A 17,274-nucleotide genomic window follows, 5' to 3' on the forward strand; every position below is an offset into this window, starting at 1 on the left:
TCAGATCCTAGAATATTGGAACTGTAGAATTGGAAGGGGTCCCCAAGGGTCATCTAGTCCAACCCCCTGCAATGCAGGAATCTCAGCTCAAGCATCCATGACAGATGTGCATCCAGCCTCTGCTTAAAAACCTGCAGGGAAGAAGAGTCCACAACCTCCCGAAGGAGACCGTTTCCTGTCAAACTACTCTTACTGCCAGAAAATTCTTCTTGGTGTTTAGTTGTGTGGGATGTGAAACACAAGAGCAGTCAAGTACAACATTCCTGGAGTGAACATGTTTACACATGGGGAGGAATGTTTGTCCAGCCAGCAGGAAAACTTCCTGCTTCCTTCTGGGCTGGGACAGACTTCCTCTGCATGGGACTAGAGGTGGGTGTGGCCTCACCTGTGCAGGTTATGACAAAAGCACAGGGCAGGGCAGCCATCTCTCTCTCTCTCTATGACTACATGCATCAAAGAAGCAACATCTGCTTAGCCAAAGATGCTCTCCTGGCCTCCAGCCAAGAGAGGACAAAGGGACTGTCTTCTTATGAGATAGTTTCTAGGTGTATGTTACTTTTCTAAGCTAAGTCTGCCTTCTGGGATCCTATTGTGAACAGAATGATGTGTGAGTAAACCTTTTATACTTTTATAGAAGACTATGTCGTGTCTTATCTTTTATGAGGGAATAAGGGGGAAATACCAGAACAGTTATTATAGAGGCTTTAGCGAGCCTGAGCAAACGCATCGGCTGCAAGTTTAAAAAGGGGAATGTTACTCTGCTAAATTGTGAACTTGTTAACACAAGTTGGAAAGGCTAAATTCAGACAATATATCCTCTCCTGCATCCCTGAACATTCCCACAAGTTGGGAATGTCAGCAGTGGTTTGCAATGATCAAGCAATATTGAGCTAGATGGAGCAGTGGTCTGGCTAGGTATTAGACAGAATCCTGTTTTCCCTGTGAGTAAAGGGAGGCTGAAGGGCTGGGACTGGAGAAAGATAAGGTAGATCCAGTCAGTCACTTAAGCTGATGAATTTTGAACAGACCCATCTGTTAATTCTGATCTGATCTGTTCACTTAATGTATTTATATTTAATGCATAACCCTCGCAAGGCAGCTTACAGCAATTAACTGGCATACTGTATCCTGCAAAAACACCTTTGAACAAAACCAATTAACTATTAAAACTGTGATGCTTGGGCTTTTTAGTTGAGGGGGGGGGAAGTAAGGGAGGAAATGATTGAAACGCATGCAATTATGTGTTGTGTGGAGAAAGTGGGTAGAATTTTTCTCTCCCTCTCTCATAATGTTAGAAACCGATGAGGGCATCTGATGGAGCTGAGTGCTGGGAGATCCAGGGCAGAGAGAAGAAAACAGAGTTTAAACTATGGCATTTTTGGTACTACAAGGTGGAACCCAACTCAGTGGAGCAGGAATGGCCAGGGTGTGTGGCTTATATGATGATATATGATAGAATGATGTCATTTCCTGGAGCACTACTTGCTAATGTTTTGCATGCCAAAGAAAAAGAAGTAAGCAGAGGAAGAAATAGATGGTCTTAGCATGCATGGCTAAGGGTTAAACAGCTACTTTTATTTTAGAAAAAAACCCAAAGTCTCTTTATTATGACCAATGGAAACATCCAGGGCCAGATTTAGGTTTGATGAGGCCCTAAGCTACTGAAGGTAACGGAACCCTTTATATGTCCAGCTGTCCTTTGTCAACAACAAATTGTCGCTGTTTTTTGAGTTGAATATGTGCTATATGGTCATTTATGGATCTAATAGGTATCTAACCACTGATATTTTAGGGAGCAGGCTAGCAGGCGGGGACCATGACTTACATCACAGGAGCCTACACAACACAAAACACTGTTGCTGTATGTAGGTTTTATTTTATTTGTTTCTTATCTTATATTTTGGAAATGTACATTCAGTCCGCCCCCTTTAATTTTTTTTTTGGGGGGGTTCCCAAGAAAGTGGGGCCCCAAGCTATAGCTTGTATAGCTTATACATAAATCAGGTTTCAAACATCACCAAGCTTTCGTGAGTCCACTAGAAGTCTTCGTCAGGGCCAACTCAGGACATTTTGGTGCCAGAGGCAAACCCACAAAATGGTGCACAAAATGGCCAGGGAAGAAACATAGACAGCATCTTAAAAAGCAGAGACATCACCTTGCCAACAAAAGTACGTATAGTTAAAGCTATGGTTTTCCCAGTAGTGATGCATGGATGTGAGAGCTGGACCATAAAGAAGGCTGATCGCCGAAGAATTGATGCTTTTGAATTCTGGTGCTGGAGGAGACTCTTGAGAGTCCCATGGACTGCAAGAAGATCCAACCACTCCATTCTGAAGGAAATCAGCCTTGAGTGCTCACTGGAAGGACAGGTCATGAAGCTGAGGCTCCAAGACTTTGGCCACCTCATGAGAAGAGAAGACTCCCTGGAAAAGACCCTGATGTTGGGAAAGATGGAGGGCAAAATGTGCAGAAGTGCAAAATGACACCACACCCTTGCACAGAAGCACCGAATTGCAACCCGCGTGTGTGCAGATGCGCCACTGCGGGTTGTGCTCTTTTCATGTTGCGAACGGGCCTCTGGAACGGATCCCACTATACTGTATATGTTTGAATCTGATCTGATAAATATTGAGTAGAATTCCACGACAAATTGTTCTAGTTTATACTACCTTGTCTCTGTTGCATTGGGAGAGGCCTGCCAGGTTCCTTCCCAATGCAACATTCAAATGCCAGGCTGCGCTGGTTGGCCCGGGGCAACTTCCCAGAAGGCCATCTGTCATCCAGAGATGCTGTGTAGCCCTGGGCAGCATGCTGCCAGGCTGTGCCATGTCGGGGTGACATCTTGCCAGGCCTCCTCTGTCCCCTCAAGATTGGGGGTGGGTGGGGGCTGAGCCCCATTCCAGTGGACATGGAGTTGGCACACCTGAAGCAGAGTCATCCTGGCTAGTAACCGTTGATAGCCCTCTTCTTCATGAATTTGTTCAAGCCACTCTTAAAGCCACCCAGGCCGGTGGCCATCAGTGTCTCCAGTTGGAAGGAGTTCCACAGCCAAACTGTGTGCTGTGTCACAACGGAAAATGGTAAAGGTAACTGGAAAGGAAAATGGTAAAGGTAAAGGTACCCCTGACCATTAGGTCCAGTTGTGGACGACTCTGGGGTTGCGGCGCTCATCTCGCTTTACTGGCCAAGGGAGCCGGCGTACAGCTTCTGGGTCATGTGGCCAGCATGACTAAGCCTCTTCTGGCGAACCAGAACAGCACACAGAAATGCTGTTTACCTTCCCGCCAGAGTGGTACCTATTTATCTACTTGCAGTTTGACATGCTTTCGAACTGCTAGGTTGGCAGAGCAGGGACCGAGCAACGGGAGCTCACCCCGTCGGGGTGATTCGAACCGCCGACCTTCTGATCGGCAAGCCCTCGGCTCAGTGGTTTAGACCTAAAGGTAAAGGTAAAGGGACCCCTGACCATTAGTCCAGTCATGGCCGACTCTGGGGTTGCGGCGCTCATCTCGCTTTACTGGCCGAGGGAGCCGGCGTACAGCTTCTGGGTCATGTGGCCAGCATGACTAAGCCGCTTCTGGTGAACCAGAGCAGCGCACGGGATCGCCGTTTACCTTCCTGCCGGAGCAGTTCCCATTTATCTACTTGCACTTTGACGTGCTTTCGAAATGTCAGGTGCCTTGGATTTAAGACACCTTAGGACTTTATAGGTGCCTCTTGTAATGCCCAGATGGCAATTCAAATGATGGAGCAGCAACATGGCGTATTCTTGGGCATCTTGGTGCTATCAGGAGGTAGAGCATTGTGCCTGTACAAGCTGGAACTGTAGAAATTTCACTGGTGGTGAGGGCAGATTGAGTGTGTGCCTCCCACTGCAAAACGGGGATATATTCTGAAAGCATTTCGAATGAGCGGGAACCCAATATGTCACCATCTGGACATGCACATAGCGTTTTCGAGACCAAATCAGCACTGCAAACTCCACGGAGCAAAGGCAGCTCATCATCATAGAAACCATAATCCCTTCAGCTGACTTTGTTTCTGCAAAAAATAGGAATTGGGTCGGCTGAATGCAAAGCCAGCTGGTCCCAGCTTCCTCATGCCATCTCCATTTGGAGTCCTAGCCCCCACCAAATTGCACCCCCACCATTATCAGCTGGAAAGAGCTGTTGAAGGCTAGGCTAGCCTGTTGCCTTTCTACCCGTTTTCCACCAGGTGTCACCCTCACTAGTTTTCAAACTGGGTCTTCCGGACTTCCGAAAAGGCGGCTTTTGCACATGGAATGGTGTAGCTGGAGAATGTGGGGATGTGTGTTAACTGAAGCAAAGGAAGACTCTCAAGTGACTTTAAAGTACTTTGAAAAGGAAGGTGTGATTTCATCCTTTGCAACATGACTGAGCCAAGTCTCGCAGGGAAGTCAGCATGGCTAGTGAATTGGACCCGGACCTGGGTTCAAATCCCCACTCGGCCGTGAAGCTCCCTGGGTGAGCTTGGTCCAGTCTCTGCCTCTCAGCCAGACCTACCCCACAGGGGTGTTGTTGTAGGGATTAGATGAGGGCAGGGAGAACGATGTCTGCCACTTTGAGCTCCTTGAAGAAAAAAGTGAGATATGAATGTGCTGCAGGAATTTATGTATAGGTTGGGGGGAGGGTTGCCCCTCCTGCAGATATCATGCACATGCAGCCCACTACCAAAACCAGCACAATCACTTTTGTGACTTTTGTGATTTGACAATTTCTTCCTATCTATTCAACGGGCCTCTGCTGCACGATACCAAATGTAAGAATTCACTGATCAATGTATCTCTGTACTGGATCACAGGGAAAACTTCAGAAATTCATATAGACATGTGAAATCAGCTACTCAGCAGCCCCTCTGCCTGAGTGATAATTCCTGGCCTCCTGATACCTGAGTGCCAGACAGGTAGTCATCCCACAAATAACAAACCCAGATGAAGCCAAAAGGGTGTGATTAACTTGGCTGGGAAACAGGGAAATGTAAATATCTCTGTATTGTTTTTAACACTGATTGGGAGCCGCCCAGAGTGGCTGGGGGAACTCAGCCAGATGGGCGGGGTATAAATAATAATTTATTATTATTATTATTATTATTATTATTATTATTATTATTATTATTATTTCACTTGATGGGTGTTTGGTGGAGGGGAAGGAGAACCAAGGGGCAGGGTCCAGGATGCTCAGATTCCTGCCACCAGACCTCCCCTTTCATGATGTAACCATGATGTAGTTTGAGGGGGGTGTAACATGGGGATTAGCAGCTACCGTAATAAAAGTTTGGGGGCTCTTTTGTTTGGGGCTTCCATCTTGTTCCACCTTGTGGCAGGTGGGAGTTTTGTCACAACAATCTTCAATAATGACCGAGCCTACTGGCTGCTGTTTTGCTCTGCTATTCCTGGTGCTCATCTCGTTTTACTGGCCGAGGGAGCCAGCGTACAGCTTCCGGGTCATGTGGCCAGCATGACTAAGCCGCTTCTGGAGAACCAGAACTGCACACAGAAACGCCGTTTACCTTTCCGCCGGAGCGGTACCTATTTATCTACTTGCACTTGACGTGCTTTCGAACTGCTAGGTTGGCAGGAACAGGACTGAGCAACGGGAGCTCACCCCGTCGCGGGGATTTGAACCGCCGACCTTCTGATCGGCAAGTCCTAGGCTATGTGGTTTAACCCACAGTGCCACCCACGTCCCATACGAAGTGTTACAAAGTAGAAAAAGATAGAGATATTGGTTATGAGTTTGAAATGTAATAGGGAAAATAAGAAATGCATACTAAGAGATTAGACAGGAAAATTTTCAGACAGGACTGATGGAAGTCAAAAAAATTGAAGATGTAAAAATATGTTTAATCACTGTTGAAAATGGTATGTTAAAAAACTAATAAAAATTTGTATATATATATTAAAAAAATGAAATCTGATGAAGTTCAAAATCCAAAACTGATTCTGAAACTTTAAATGAGTGAAAAGGTTCATGGTGGTTTGGTGAAAAATGGGGTGCCTGAAATGATGAGGCTGTGGGTCCCTCTTTAGCTGTGGTTCCTTCCTTGCAGGGGGCTGGACTAGATGACCCTCAGAGTCCCTTCCAACTCTACAATTCTATGATTCCAACTCAGCCTTTAGATGATCACACTTTCTGCCTCGTCCTCCACAACTGGCATGGTCTTCTGGTTGCTGTGACTCCCACCAGATCTCTTCCCACTGCTCACAAGGCGCTTGTGCAGCTCTGTTCAGAGGGTTCTTCCTGTGGAGGAATGTCGGTCTTTGCTCGCAGCTTCCTGTAGGAGAGGCAGAACCGGCCGGCTGGAGGCGTTCCTGGGTTCTGCTCACTCAGCTGTGGAAAGAGCCAAGTGACCAAGTCAGATATATGGAACCTCAGCAATCCAAAAAGGCTCCTGAGGTTGATTCGCAGCTCCCAATGTGACCCAGTAGCCTAAGCGAGGAACTGAAGGTGACATGGATTAGGAAACACCTTCTGCCCCACAGGGATTCCTGAAGACCAGAGCAGAGTCTTCCCTCATCAACCTCGGCTTACACCACCCCATCACATTACTTACACTTGCCCACGATCAATCAGTCGTTCCCACCAGTGACTCACCTCCACATGACTTCAAGAAAGGAAACTTGCGCCACGTGCAGCCCTGACATTGCAGAGCAACTGATCCCATTCTAAGGCAGAAGTAATCTCCTGTTCCGAGTTTGTGTCCCTATCCAATCCTAGTGCTAGGGGCTTGGATGGAGGCAAGGCAATAGCTTTGAAGAGAGTTGAAACTCTCTGGAAGTTGTGCAGAGGAGGGTGGCCAAGATGATAAAGGGCTTTGGAAACAAAGCCATATGAGGAACAGTTGAGGGAATTGGGTAGGTTTAGACTGAGAAGAGAAGACTGAGAGGTGATATGAAAGCCAAGTATCCGAAGGGCTGTCACATGGAAGAGGGAGCAAGCTTGTTTTCTGCTACTCCAGAGGGCAGGACCTGAATTGATGAATTCAAATGACAAAGAAGAAGAGTTCTACTAAACATGAGGGAGAATTTGCTGACAGTAAGAGCTGCTTGACTGTGGAATGGACTCCCTTGTAAGGTGGTGGACTCTCCATCACTGGAGCTTTTGGAACAGAGGCCTAATGGCTACCCGCCAAGGATTTTTTAGCTGTGGTTCCTGCATTGCAGGGGGTTGGACAAGATCACCCTTGGGGACCCCTACTATCTTTACAGTTGTGGGATGTGAAGCACAAGAGCAGTCAAGTACAACATTCCTGGAGTGAACATGTTTACACATGGGGAGGAATGTTTATCCAGCCAGCAGGTAAACTTCTTGTTCCTTCTGGGCTGGGACAGACTTCCTCTGCATGTGACTAGAGATGGGTGTGGCCTCACCTGTGCAGGTAATGACAAAAGCACAGGGCAGGGCAGTCATCTCTCACCTTTTGACTACATGCATCGAAGAAGCAACATCTGCTTAGCCAAAGATGCCCTCTTGGCCTCCAGCCAAGAGAGGACAAAGGGACTGTCTCCTAATGAGATAGTTTCCAGGTGTATGTTACTTTTCTAAGCTAAGTCTGCCTTCTGGGATCCAATTGTGAACAGAATGTGAGTAAACTCTTTTTATACTTTTTTAGAAGACTGTGTTGTGTCTTACCTTTTATGAGGGAATAAGGGGGAAATACCAGAACAGTTATTATAGAGGCTTTAGCGAGCCTGAGCAAATGCATCCGCTGTGAGTTTAAAAGGGGGAATGTTACTCTGCTAAATTGTGAACTTGTTAACACAAGTTGGAAAGGCTATAATCAAACAATATATCCTCTCCTGCATCCCTGAACATGCCCACTACAATCCAATGATTCTATGAACCTGGACAGTCTCGTCTCTGTTTTCTGCCCCTGCTGCTGCTTCCGCCTTCTTGTTTTTCTCCTGCTTCCACCCTTTGCACTCTTCATTGATCCTGGAAAATATAACACAAGAGGTTGGAGGGGCTGTCTCTTTGGGTGTGGCTGCGCTGCAAACTTAGGAACTGAGAATAGCCTGGTTGCTGGATCAACCCTATGTCCAGCATTCTGCGGTCAACCAGATGCCCACAGGAGGAATCCCACAAGCAGGAGCTGAGGGCAACAGTGGCACCTCTCCCCACTTTCGATTTCTCCTGGTAGCTGGCAGCAAGAAGCATTCCTGCCTTGGACAGAGGAGGGAGAACGTGGCTGCCAACAGCCTTCTCCTCTGCGAGTTTCTCTACTCCTCTTTAGAAGCCATCCAGGTGGGTGGCTATCGCTACTTACGTTGGTTTAATGCAAGTGGAAACAGAAGGAGAGGACCTCCTGATCTAGGATAGCTCATTTGGCAGAGCATGGGACATGGCTTCAAGCCCCATGCAAAAGATTCTTGCATTGCAGGGGGTTGGACTAGATGACCCTCGTGGTCCCTTCCAACTGTACAGTTCTATTATTCTAGTACAGCTTTGGCCAACCTGATGCCCTCCAGATATTTTGGGAGTGCAACTCCTATCAGCCCCAGCCAGCTGGTGTAGTATTTATCTAGTCAACCTCAGTCAACCAAATGGGAAGCAACCAACACAATATGGCGTCAACGGCCCTCTTTCACTCTCGTTCCCCAGCCAGTGGTAGCAAATTCAGGAGGCAGCATGCAATCATGGTAATTGTTAGCTTTATCTTCTAATCCTTGTAAAAGTTGCAGACCCTCCAAGTGTCCCTGTTTTCCAGGGACACTCCCAGATTTACAGAAGCCGTCCCAGTTTCTCATTTGATCCCAGGATGCCCCGCTTTTCCTTAGCACGTCCCTATTTTCAACAGAGAAATGTTGGAGGGTATGGAGTTATGCGACCCTCAAGCCAAGGAGATAAATAACTATATAACCTTTAGAAGACTTCTGAAGGCACGCCTGTATAGCGAAGTGGTTTAATGTTTTGTTACGTTTTTATATATGTTGGAAGTTGCCCAGAGTGGTTGGGGCAACCTAGTTGGATGGGCAGGGGTATAAGTAATAAATTTATTATTATGGAATAGGTAAAGGTAAAGGGACCCCTGACCATTAGGTCCAGTTGCGAACGACTCTGGGGTTGCGGCACTCATCTCGCTTTACTGGCCGAGAGAGCCGGCGTGCAGCTTCCGGGTCATGTGGCCAGCATGACTAAGCCACTTCTGGCGAACCAGAGCAGGGCACGGAAATGCCATTTACCTTCCCGCCGGAGAGGTACCTATTTATCTACTTGCACTTTGATGTGCTTTCGAACTGCTAGGTGGGCAGGAGCAGGGACCGAGCAACGGGAGCTCACCCCGTCGCGGGGTTTCGAACCACTGCCCTTCTGATTGGCTCTGTGGTTTAGACCTCAGTGCCCCCTGTGTCCTAAATTATGGAATAGGACGTTCCTATTTTCATTGGAGAAATGTTGGAGGGCAGGAAGTTGGTGGCCATCGCTACAACTTGTGGCAGCAAATCCCATGGACTCCTCCCCCCAGAAAGGTCCTAGAAATAATAAGAACAAAGGAATAGCCCTGCTAGATCAGGCCAGTGGCCAATCAAATCCAGCATCCTGTTATCTCAGAGGCCAACCAGATGACAGGCTTCCTCTTCCCGAATCCATTGTGTTAATGATCAATGGAAGCGAACACCAGCCAGCCTTACCGGGTCCAATATGTTTGCACCCCAAGAGCCAAGCCACAAAGCAGAGCTGCACAAGTCAAGGCAAAGAACACCCCAGCCAGGATCTTGAACAAGTGGAGGTCAGAGAGCGCTGCAGGCAAACAGAGGTTGAAGTGGGTGAGAAAATAGCTCAGAAGAGGACACTGAGAACCACCCATGGTGGGAGGCTTATCAATAAGCATATTTCTAGCCTAAGATGTAAAGGCAGTGAAAGGAAGGGCAGAAAAGGATATTGTTTGGAGAACCTGCTTCCTCAAACCTTATTAGGAGTGTGTCAAGAAGACTTGTACAGGAAAAAGCCCAGTCTTGAGCTAGCCTGATATTATTGTTTATTAAATTTATATATCGCCCTTCAACCCAGGGTCACAGGGCGGTTTACAACATAAAACAACGGAAAGGAGGTGCTCTGTCCTTCTCACTGAATCAGGCATCCAGCACTGATAACGCAGATATGCTTTTCCTCTGAGAATGTGTGTTAATTTCTGGGCATGTGTAAAGTGGGAATGCCTCTACACAAACCTGTGTGATTTACAGGACGGAGGACTCCACTTTTGCAGGTTCTCCACCGGCTGCTGTTGTTCTGACCAAGCAAAACTCTCTCTGGCATCGCAGTGGTGTGTTGATTGAAGAAGTCCACCGCAAGCCACTTTGCAGTGGAATGGATTCCTTCAGGAGGTTGTGGACTCTCCTCCATTGGAGGTTTTTAAGCAGAGGTTGGATGGCCATCTTTAGCTGAGGTCCAAGGCAGGGGGTTGGACTAGATGGCTCTTGGGGTCCCTTCCAACTCTATGATTCCATCATACAGGACCTCTTGGATTGGGGATTATGAGAAGAGGTCCAGCTGATGGGTGGGTGGTGACCTCAGCCCTGCTTTCTGCAGGAATCGGCTGAAGAATTGAGTCCTCCAAGTTTGTCAGCTGATAGGCAGTGACTTCACGTCTCCTGTCTGGAAGGATCAACTGTGCATTTGAGTTCCCTAAGAGAAACTCAGTCACACAGCTGATCCAGCCTCATCTCTACCTGCCGCACATCTGACGCCACTTACGATGTCTGTATTAGAATTCCTGCTCCGTGATTGCAGTCATGGGATTGTTGTCTATCACATGACAGTATATGTTTTGACTCCACAGAGTGGGAAGTGACGGAGACAGGATGTTTGTGTTACTGTGTTTCCTGAAGTGGGACTATTGTCCTTTGTTCTTTCTCTCTTTGCTGTCTGATGCTAGAGAGAGAGGGAGCCAAGTTGCAGTGCTCCGTGTGTGTTTATATGTAAATAAAAGTAGATTAGCCAAAATGCTGAGTTTTTCACCCGAAATGCGCAAACTCTGCGGATCCCTAAATGTGCCGATGTCTGTTGGCATCAGTCACTGTGATGTTCGGGCTGAAGAAAGGAGGGAGAGAACATGCCAGTCGGGCATGTGTCTCTGCCAGGGTCCTACTCGAGTGTAGGCCAAGCTCCTGACAGCCTGGTGTGAGGCAGGTAGGTGTGGTTTGGGGGAAAACAGCCTTGTGGGTCAGATTTAGCCCATGGGATGGTGGTGGCCACCCCATAGTGTACTGGTTTTTAGAAAACAAATGGACTCCCCACTCCTCTGAAAACCCCACTCATTTCTCCATTTCTGTCTCCCGCCCCCCCCGCATGAGTTCTGCTCACTTTCCGCGCTGAAGTCAACGGTGCTAGTGGTCTTTCCAAATGGGTTGGCAGCCTGGCAGACATAACGCCCTGAATCCTCTGGCGTGACATCTCGGATCTCCACCCTCAGGCTGTTGTAGGAGGGGAACATGGCGAAGCGCAGGCCGGCTGCGGCATGGGAGTGGTTGGTGGCAGCCAGGAGCTGATCTCCTTTGTACAAGGCCAGCAGGGAGCGGGGATGGCTGTCCACCTTGCAGTCGATGATGCCCATCTTCCCGTTTTGGTTGTCCAGGTAGGCACTGATGGCAGGGGTGCTGGGTGCATCTGGATGGGTAAGAACATAGAAAAAAAAGATAGTCCATCTAATCCGGAGGTGTCAAGGACCGGCTGGATGCAGAGGAGTGCTAGGAGGCTGCAGCTGGGGGAACCCCCTAGGGCAGAGGTTTTCAACCTTTTGGAGTCCATGGCTCTCTTGACCAAATACAGGGGTACCTTGGTTCTCAAACTTAATCCATTCCGGAAGACCGTTCCAAAACAAAAGCGTTCCCAAACCAAGGTGTGCTTTCCCATAGAAAGTAATGCAAAATGGATTAATCTGTTCCAGGCTTTTAAAATCAACCCCTAAAACAGGTATTTGAAGAAGTGTGCATGCACATGAAAGCTCGTTCCAAGAATAAACTTAGTTGGTCTCTAAGGTGCTACTGGACATTAAAAAAAAATAATTATATGAATTTTGCTATCTCACAAGACCATTGATCCATAAAATGAAAGCAATAAACAATGTACTGCAGTCACACAATCAATCAATCAATCAATCAATCAGTCGATCAATCAGTAGCTGAACTGGGTTCCACAGAGTCATAAAAACAAAAGGCCGCAAAAACGCAAAATAAATAGCAAAAACAGACAGAGCTCAGTGCAACACTCAAAACGGAAGTGTGGCAATCAAATCGGAAGCGTTAAGACTCAAAACGGAGCACATTTGGCTTCTGAAAAAAGTTCGCAAACTGGAACACTTACTTACTTTGAAACAAATTCCTGTTTTGATTTATTCTTTATTTTTCCTGATAGACCAACTAATTCTGCATATCCTGTCAGCTTTTCAATCCAATCTTGTATAGAGGGAATTTCATTACTCTTCCATTTTGCCGCCATTTTCTGATGGGTCTCAGGTGGCACCGCAGTTTTCCCCAATTCACCCAGAGCCTCTAGGATTCTCCAACCCTGGGAATGCTGTGTCTAGTTCTGGGCACCACAGTTTAATGAGGATATTGACATGCCCTCCTTAAAGCTGGAAGGTGTGCAGAGGAGGGTGGCCAGGATGATCAGAATATCTGGAGGGCATCGGGTTGGCCAAAGCTGTAATTAGAATCATAGAATTATGCAGTTGGAAGGGACCACGAGGGTCATCTAGTCCAACCCCCTGATATGCAGGAATATGCATTTGTCCCATACAGGGATCGAACCAGCAACCTTGGCATTATCAACATCACACTCTAACCAATCACCCAAACAGATGATCATCATCTTCAGATATCTAAAAGGCTGTCACATGGAAGATGGAGCAAGCTTGTTATTTCCTGCTCTGAAGGGTAGAACTCGAACCCATGGCTTCAAGTTACAAGAAAGGAGATTCTGACTAAATTTCAGGAAGAACTTTCTGACAGTAAGATCTGCTCGACGGGCTGAAACGGGCTCCCTCGGGAGGTGGTGGCCTCTCCTTCCTTGGAGGTTTTTAAGCAGAGGTTCATAGAATCATAGAATCATAGAGTTGGAAGAGACCCCAAGGGCCATCGAGTCCAACCCCCTGCCAAGCAGGAAACACCATCAGAGCACTCCTGACATATGGTTGTCAAGCCTCTGCTTAAAGACCTCCAAAGTAGGAGACTCCACCACACTCCTGGGCAGCAAATTCCACTGTCAAACAGCTCTTACTGTCAGGAAGTTCTTCCTAATGTTTAGGTGGAATCTTCTTTCTTGTAGTTTGGATCCATTGCTCCGTGTCCGCTTCTCTGGAGCAGCAGAAAACAACCTTTCTCCCTCCTCTATGTGACATCCTTTTATATATTTGAACATGGCTATCATATCACCCCTTAACCTCCTCTTCTCCAGGCTAAACATGCCCAGCTCCCTTAGCCGTTCCTCATAAGGCATCGTTTCCAGGCCTTTGACCATTTTGGTTGCCCTCCTCTGGACACGTTCCAGTTTGTCAGTGTCCTTCTTGAACTGTGGTGCCCAGAACTGGACACAGTACTCCAGGTGAGGTCTGACCAGAGCAGAATACAGTGGCACTATTACTTCCCTTGATTTGGATGGCCATCTGTCATGGATGCTTGAGCTGAGATTCCTGCACTGCAGGGGGTTGGACTAGATCAGTATTTCCCAACCTTGGGTCTCTAGCTGTTTTGGGACTACAACTCCCATAACCCCTAGCTAGCAGGACCAGTGGTCAGGGATGATGGGAGTTGTAGTCCAAAAATAGCTGGAGACCTGAGATTGGGAAACACTGGACTAGATGACCCTGGGTGCCCTTCCAATGGTACAATTCTATGAATCGGAGGTGGGACAGCCCAGTGGGCTGAGCTGGCCCTGGAGCAGCCTTCACAGATCTCACAAAGACTCACAAACTTACAAAGCACGTTCAGGATGACCAAGGCAGAGGTCACGGTTCCCGTCCTCCCCTCTGCCTGGCAGTGGTACGAGCCAGCATCGTCCCTGGCCACGCCCACCAGGAGGAGGGACCGCTCTGGACCACCCTGGAGCCACTTGCTGTTCTTGTACCACGTGTAGTTCATTTCTCCCGCCGCCTGGCTGACCACCACACAGGTCATGTTGGCCACGGCTCCTTCCTGGACATCGGGAGAGGGCTCAATCGCGACCCTGGCATCTGAGTAGGGAAAAGAGCAAGACAGAAAACAAAATCATTTGTCGCCCTCTGCTTCCTGCATTGGTTACCGCAGGGCTGGATTACTGCAATGCACTGTATGCGAGGCTTTGCTCGTGCCTGATGCGGAAGCTGCAATGGGTGTAGGGTATGGTTACCAGATGTCCCCGTTTCCAGGGGACAGTCCCTGAATTTACAAATCTGTCCCTGGACAAAATCCGTCCCCGGAATGTCCCCGGATTTCATTTAATGTCCCCGGATTTATATTTTAAGTGTTATAGACAGTGGCGTAGCGTGGGTTGTCAGCACCCGGGGCAAGGCAAGTAATTTGCGCCCCCTAACCCCTAACCTGCCGCCGCTGCCAGCTTCTTCTTGCTGCTGCCTGGTCTGGTCTGGTGTTGTGTGGTTCTCTCCCGTGCTCAGCGCTGCGCTGGGCGGCCGCTGCACTGTCCCTCCCCCAGATAGTCCCTCGCGCTCTCTCCGCACTGCACGCCTGGCACCCACCCCCTCCACAGTGGGCGGCGACCCGGCGGCTCGGATCGGATTCGCACAGCCAGCACTGCAGTGAGAGAGAGTGAGTGAGCCAGGTAGGGGCAGAGAGCTGAAAGTGTGAGCGCGCACCCCCCACATGTTGCGCCCGGTGCGGCTGGCCCCCCCTGCACCCCCCACGCTACACCACTGGTTATAGATTTATTAGTAGGGAATGAATGTCGCGTGATTGGTTCAACGGTACAAGACACATCATACGGGGACTTCCGGTGAGGCAAAATGGCGGGCGCCATGGCAGCAAACAGCTCCTGAAGCCAGCCAGAGCCAACTGCACTACCAGGCTGGCTCCGGACTGCTGAGACTGCTGCTGCTGCCACTGCCGAGGGGGAACCGGGGATGCCCGGTGTGTCAGCTGGGGGAACTGCTGACCTCCCCTTGACCCAAATTGAGCCGGGAGTGAGAGCACCCGGCCAACTGCCCAGCGGCTCTCTGGGGCCAGGAAAACCCCAGAGCCGATGCAGGGAGAAGGAGGAGAAGGAGAAGGCAGTGGCGTAGCGTGGGTTGTCAGCACCCGGGGCAAGGCAAGTAATTTGCGCCCCCTAACCCATGGATTTGCGCCCCCTAACCCGTGGATTTGCGCCCCCTAACCCCCAGATGTTGCGCCCGGTGCGCCCGGCCCCCCCTGCACCCCCACGCTACGCCACTGGGAGAAGGGAGAGAGAGAAAGAGGAAGGAGAAAAAAGAGGGGAGCCCTGACCTTGCCACGCCACTGCCGCCTCTGAGGAGGAGAGGTAAGAGAGCACGGACATGTGGCCGAGCCCAGGTCTGACCTGAGCCTACTCCACAGCGGCTAGCGCTCTGAGAGAGCAGGATGGGGCCCAGAGGAAGGCCACGCGACAGAGGAAACCACAGAAGAGAAGATATTACTTCTTCTTTTTGAAAAATAATAATCTTTTTTAAAATAACTCCCCCCCCCCTCTCTCTCTCTCTCTCTCTCTCTTAAAAAAGTGTTCCCGGATTCTTTGAAAAAAATCTTGTAACCTTAGTGTAGGAGGCTGCAGCACCCTTGCTGACAGGAGGGATGCTTTGTAGTCACAGAACAGCGGTGCTCAGAGGTCTGTGTTGGCTGCCCATCTGCTACTGGGCCAAGTTCAAAGTGTTGCTATTAGTATCGAAAGCCCTTAAGTAAAAGGTAAAAAGGTAAAGGACCCCTGGATGGTTATCTTGCTTTCAGGCCAAGGGAGGCAGCGTTTGTCCGGGTCATGGGGCCAGGAGGACTAAACCACTTCTGGCACAATGGGACACTGACGGAAACCAGAGCGCACAGAAATGCCATTTATCTTCCCACCACAACAATACCTATTTATTATTATTATTATTATGTTTTGTGGCATCTGGTGCATCATGCGTAAGCCTCTTCCGCCCCTGTCCTATCCTGTTCTGCCCCCTTCTGGGGCCGAAAGTGGCACGCATGTTGGCAGTCGTGCTTCTGCTGGACACCCATAAAAGGGTCATTCCCCCACATAGGAAGGGGAGAGGGTGGCAGAGAATCACTCACTCTCCACATTGAAGCGCATGGAAGCGGTGGTCTCCCCATAGGTGTTCTTAGCGGAGCATCGGTACTGCCCGTTGTCTTCGAGGCGGAGGTCCTTGATCTCAACTTTCAGGGCGTTGTGGGCTGAGTGGACAATGAGCCGCTGGGTAGGGAGAGTCCCAGAACTGCTGCTGGAAGCCAGGATCACGCCCTCCCTGTACAGGGTGACATCAGAGGGTGGGTGGCTCTCAACCGTACACTCGATGATGGCCTGGCTCCCGGACTGAGTCTCCAGGAAGGAAGTCAGGGAGGGCTGCTTTGGAGCATCTGTGGGGGAGAATTGATGTCACGTGTCAAGATGTTTCTTCACAAGAGGTGGTGGCCTGGCAGCAAGGGCCAGATTTAAACCATGGATACCTGCATTTTTGCATTGCAAGGGAGCTGGACTAGCTAAGGTAAAGGTAAAGGTAAAGGTAAACGGCTCAGGGCCACAATACCTCACAATGCCTCTTTCCATATGAACCTACCCGGATCCTGAGATCATCTTCTGAGGCCCTTCTTCATGTGTCTCTTCCTCGAGAGGTCCGGAGGGTGGCAACACGAGAACAGGGCCCTCTCTGCAGTGGCTCCCCGTCTGTGGAATGCTCTCCCCAGGGAAGTTTGCCTGGTGCCTTCATGATACACCTTTAGGTGCCAGGCAAAAGCATTCCTTTTTAACCAGGCTTATTTACATACTATGCCCTTTTAAAATGTGTTTTCTGGGGGGGCTATTGGTTTGTTGTTTTTATTTTTATTAGATATTTTGTGGCTTTATACCTTGATTTTATTTTGTGAACCACCCTGAGACCCCTGAGTATAGGGCGGTATATAAATTCAATAAATAATAATAAAGGACCCCTGGACGGTTAGGTCCAGTCAAAGGCGACTTTGGGGTGAGATGCTCATCTCGCTTTCAGGCCGAGGGAGCCAGCCTTTGTTCACAGACAGCTTTCTGGGTCATGTGGCCAGTAGGACTAAATCGCGTCTGGTGCAATGGAACACCGTGATGGAAACCAGAGGGCACAGA

The 17,274-nt window shown here is 48.9% G+C and overlaps 1 protein-coding gene across 1 annotated transcript in view; it reads right to left on the reverse strand.

Annotated features, from left to right (window-relative positions):
• Nucleotides 1-5,843: 5,843 nt before the first annotated feature.
• The window catches only part of SIGLEC1 (sialic acid binding Ig like lectin 1), a 45,499-nt gene continuing 34,068 nt past the window's right edge, over nt 5,844-17,274 (reverse strand). Inside the window, exons 16-21 of the mRNA XM_083520422.1 lie at nt 16,233-16,535; nt 13,934-14,188; nt 11,323-11,625; nt 9,651-9,759; nt 7,866-7,956; nt 5,844-6,351 (exon numbers count right to left, since the gene is read on the reverse strand). Of these exons, the coding sequence (XP_083376548.1) occupies nt 6,223-6,351; nt 7,866-7,956; nt 9,651-9,759; nt 11,323-11,625; nt 13,934-14,188; nt 16,233-16,535 (1,190 nt within the window). The 3' untranslated portion in view covers nt 5,844-6,222. The remainder of the gene's footprint in view (nt 6,352-7,865; nt 7,957-9,650; nt 9,760-11,322; nt 11,626-13,933; nt 14,189-16,232; nt 16,536-17,274) is intronic.

This window comes from Podarcis liolepis, assembly GCF_965112155.1.
Source record: "Podarcis liolepis genome assembly, chromosome: 9".
Classification (NCBI taxonomy): domain Eukaryota; kingdom Metazoa; phylum Chordata; class Lepidosauria; order Squamata; family Lacertidae; genus Podarcis; species Podarcis liolepis.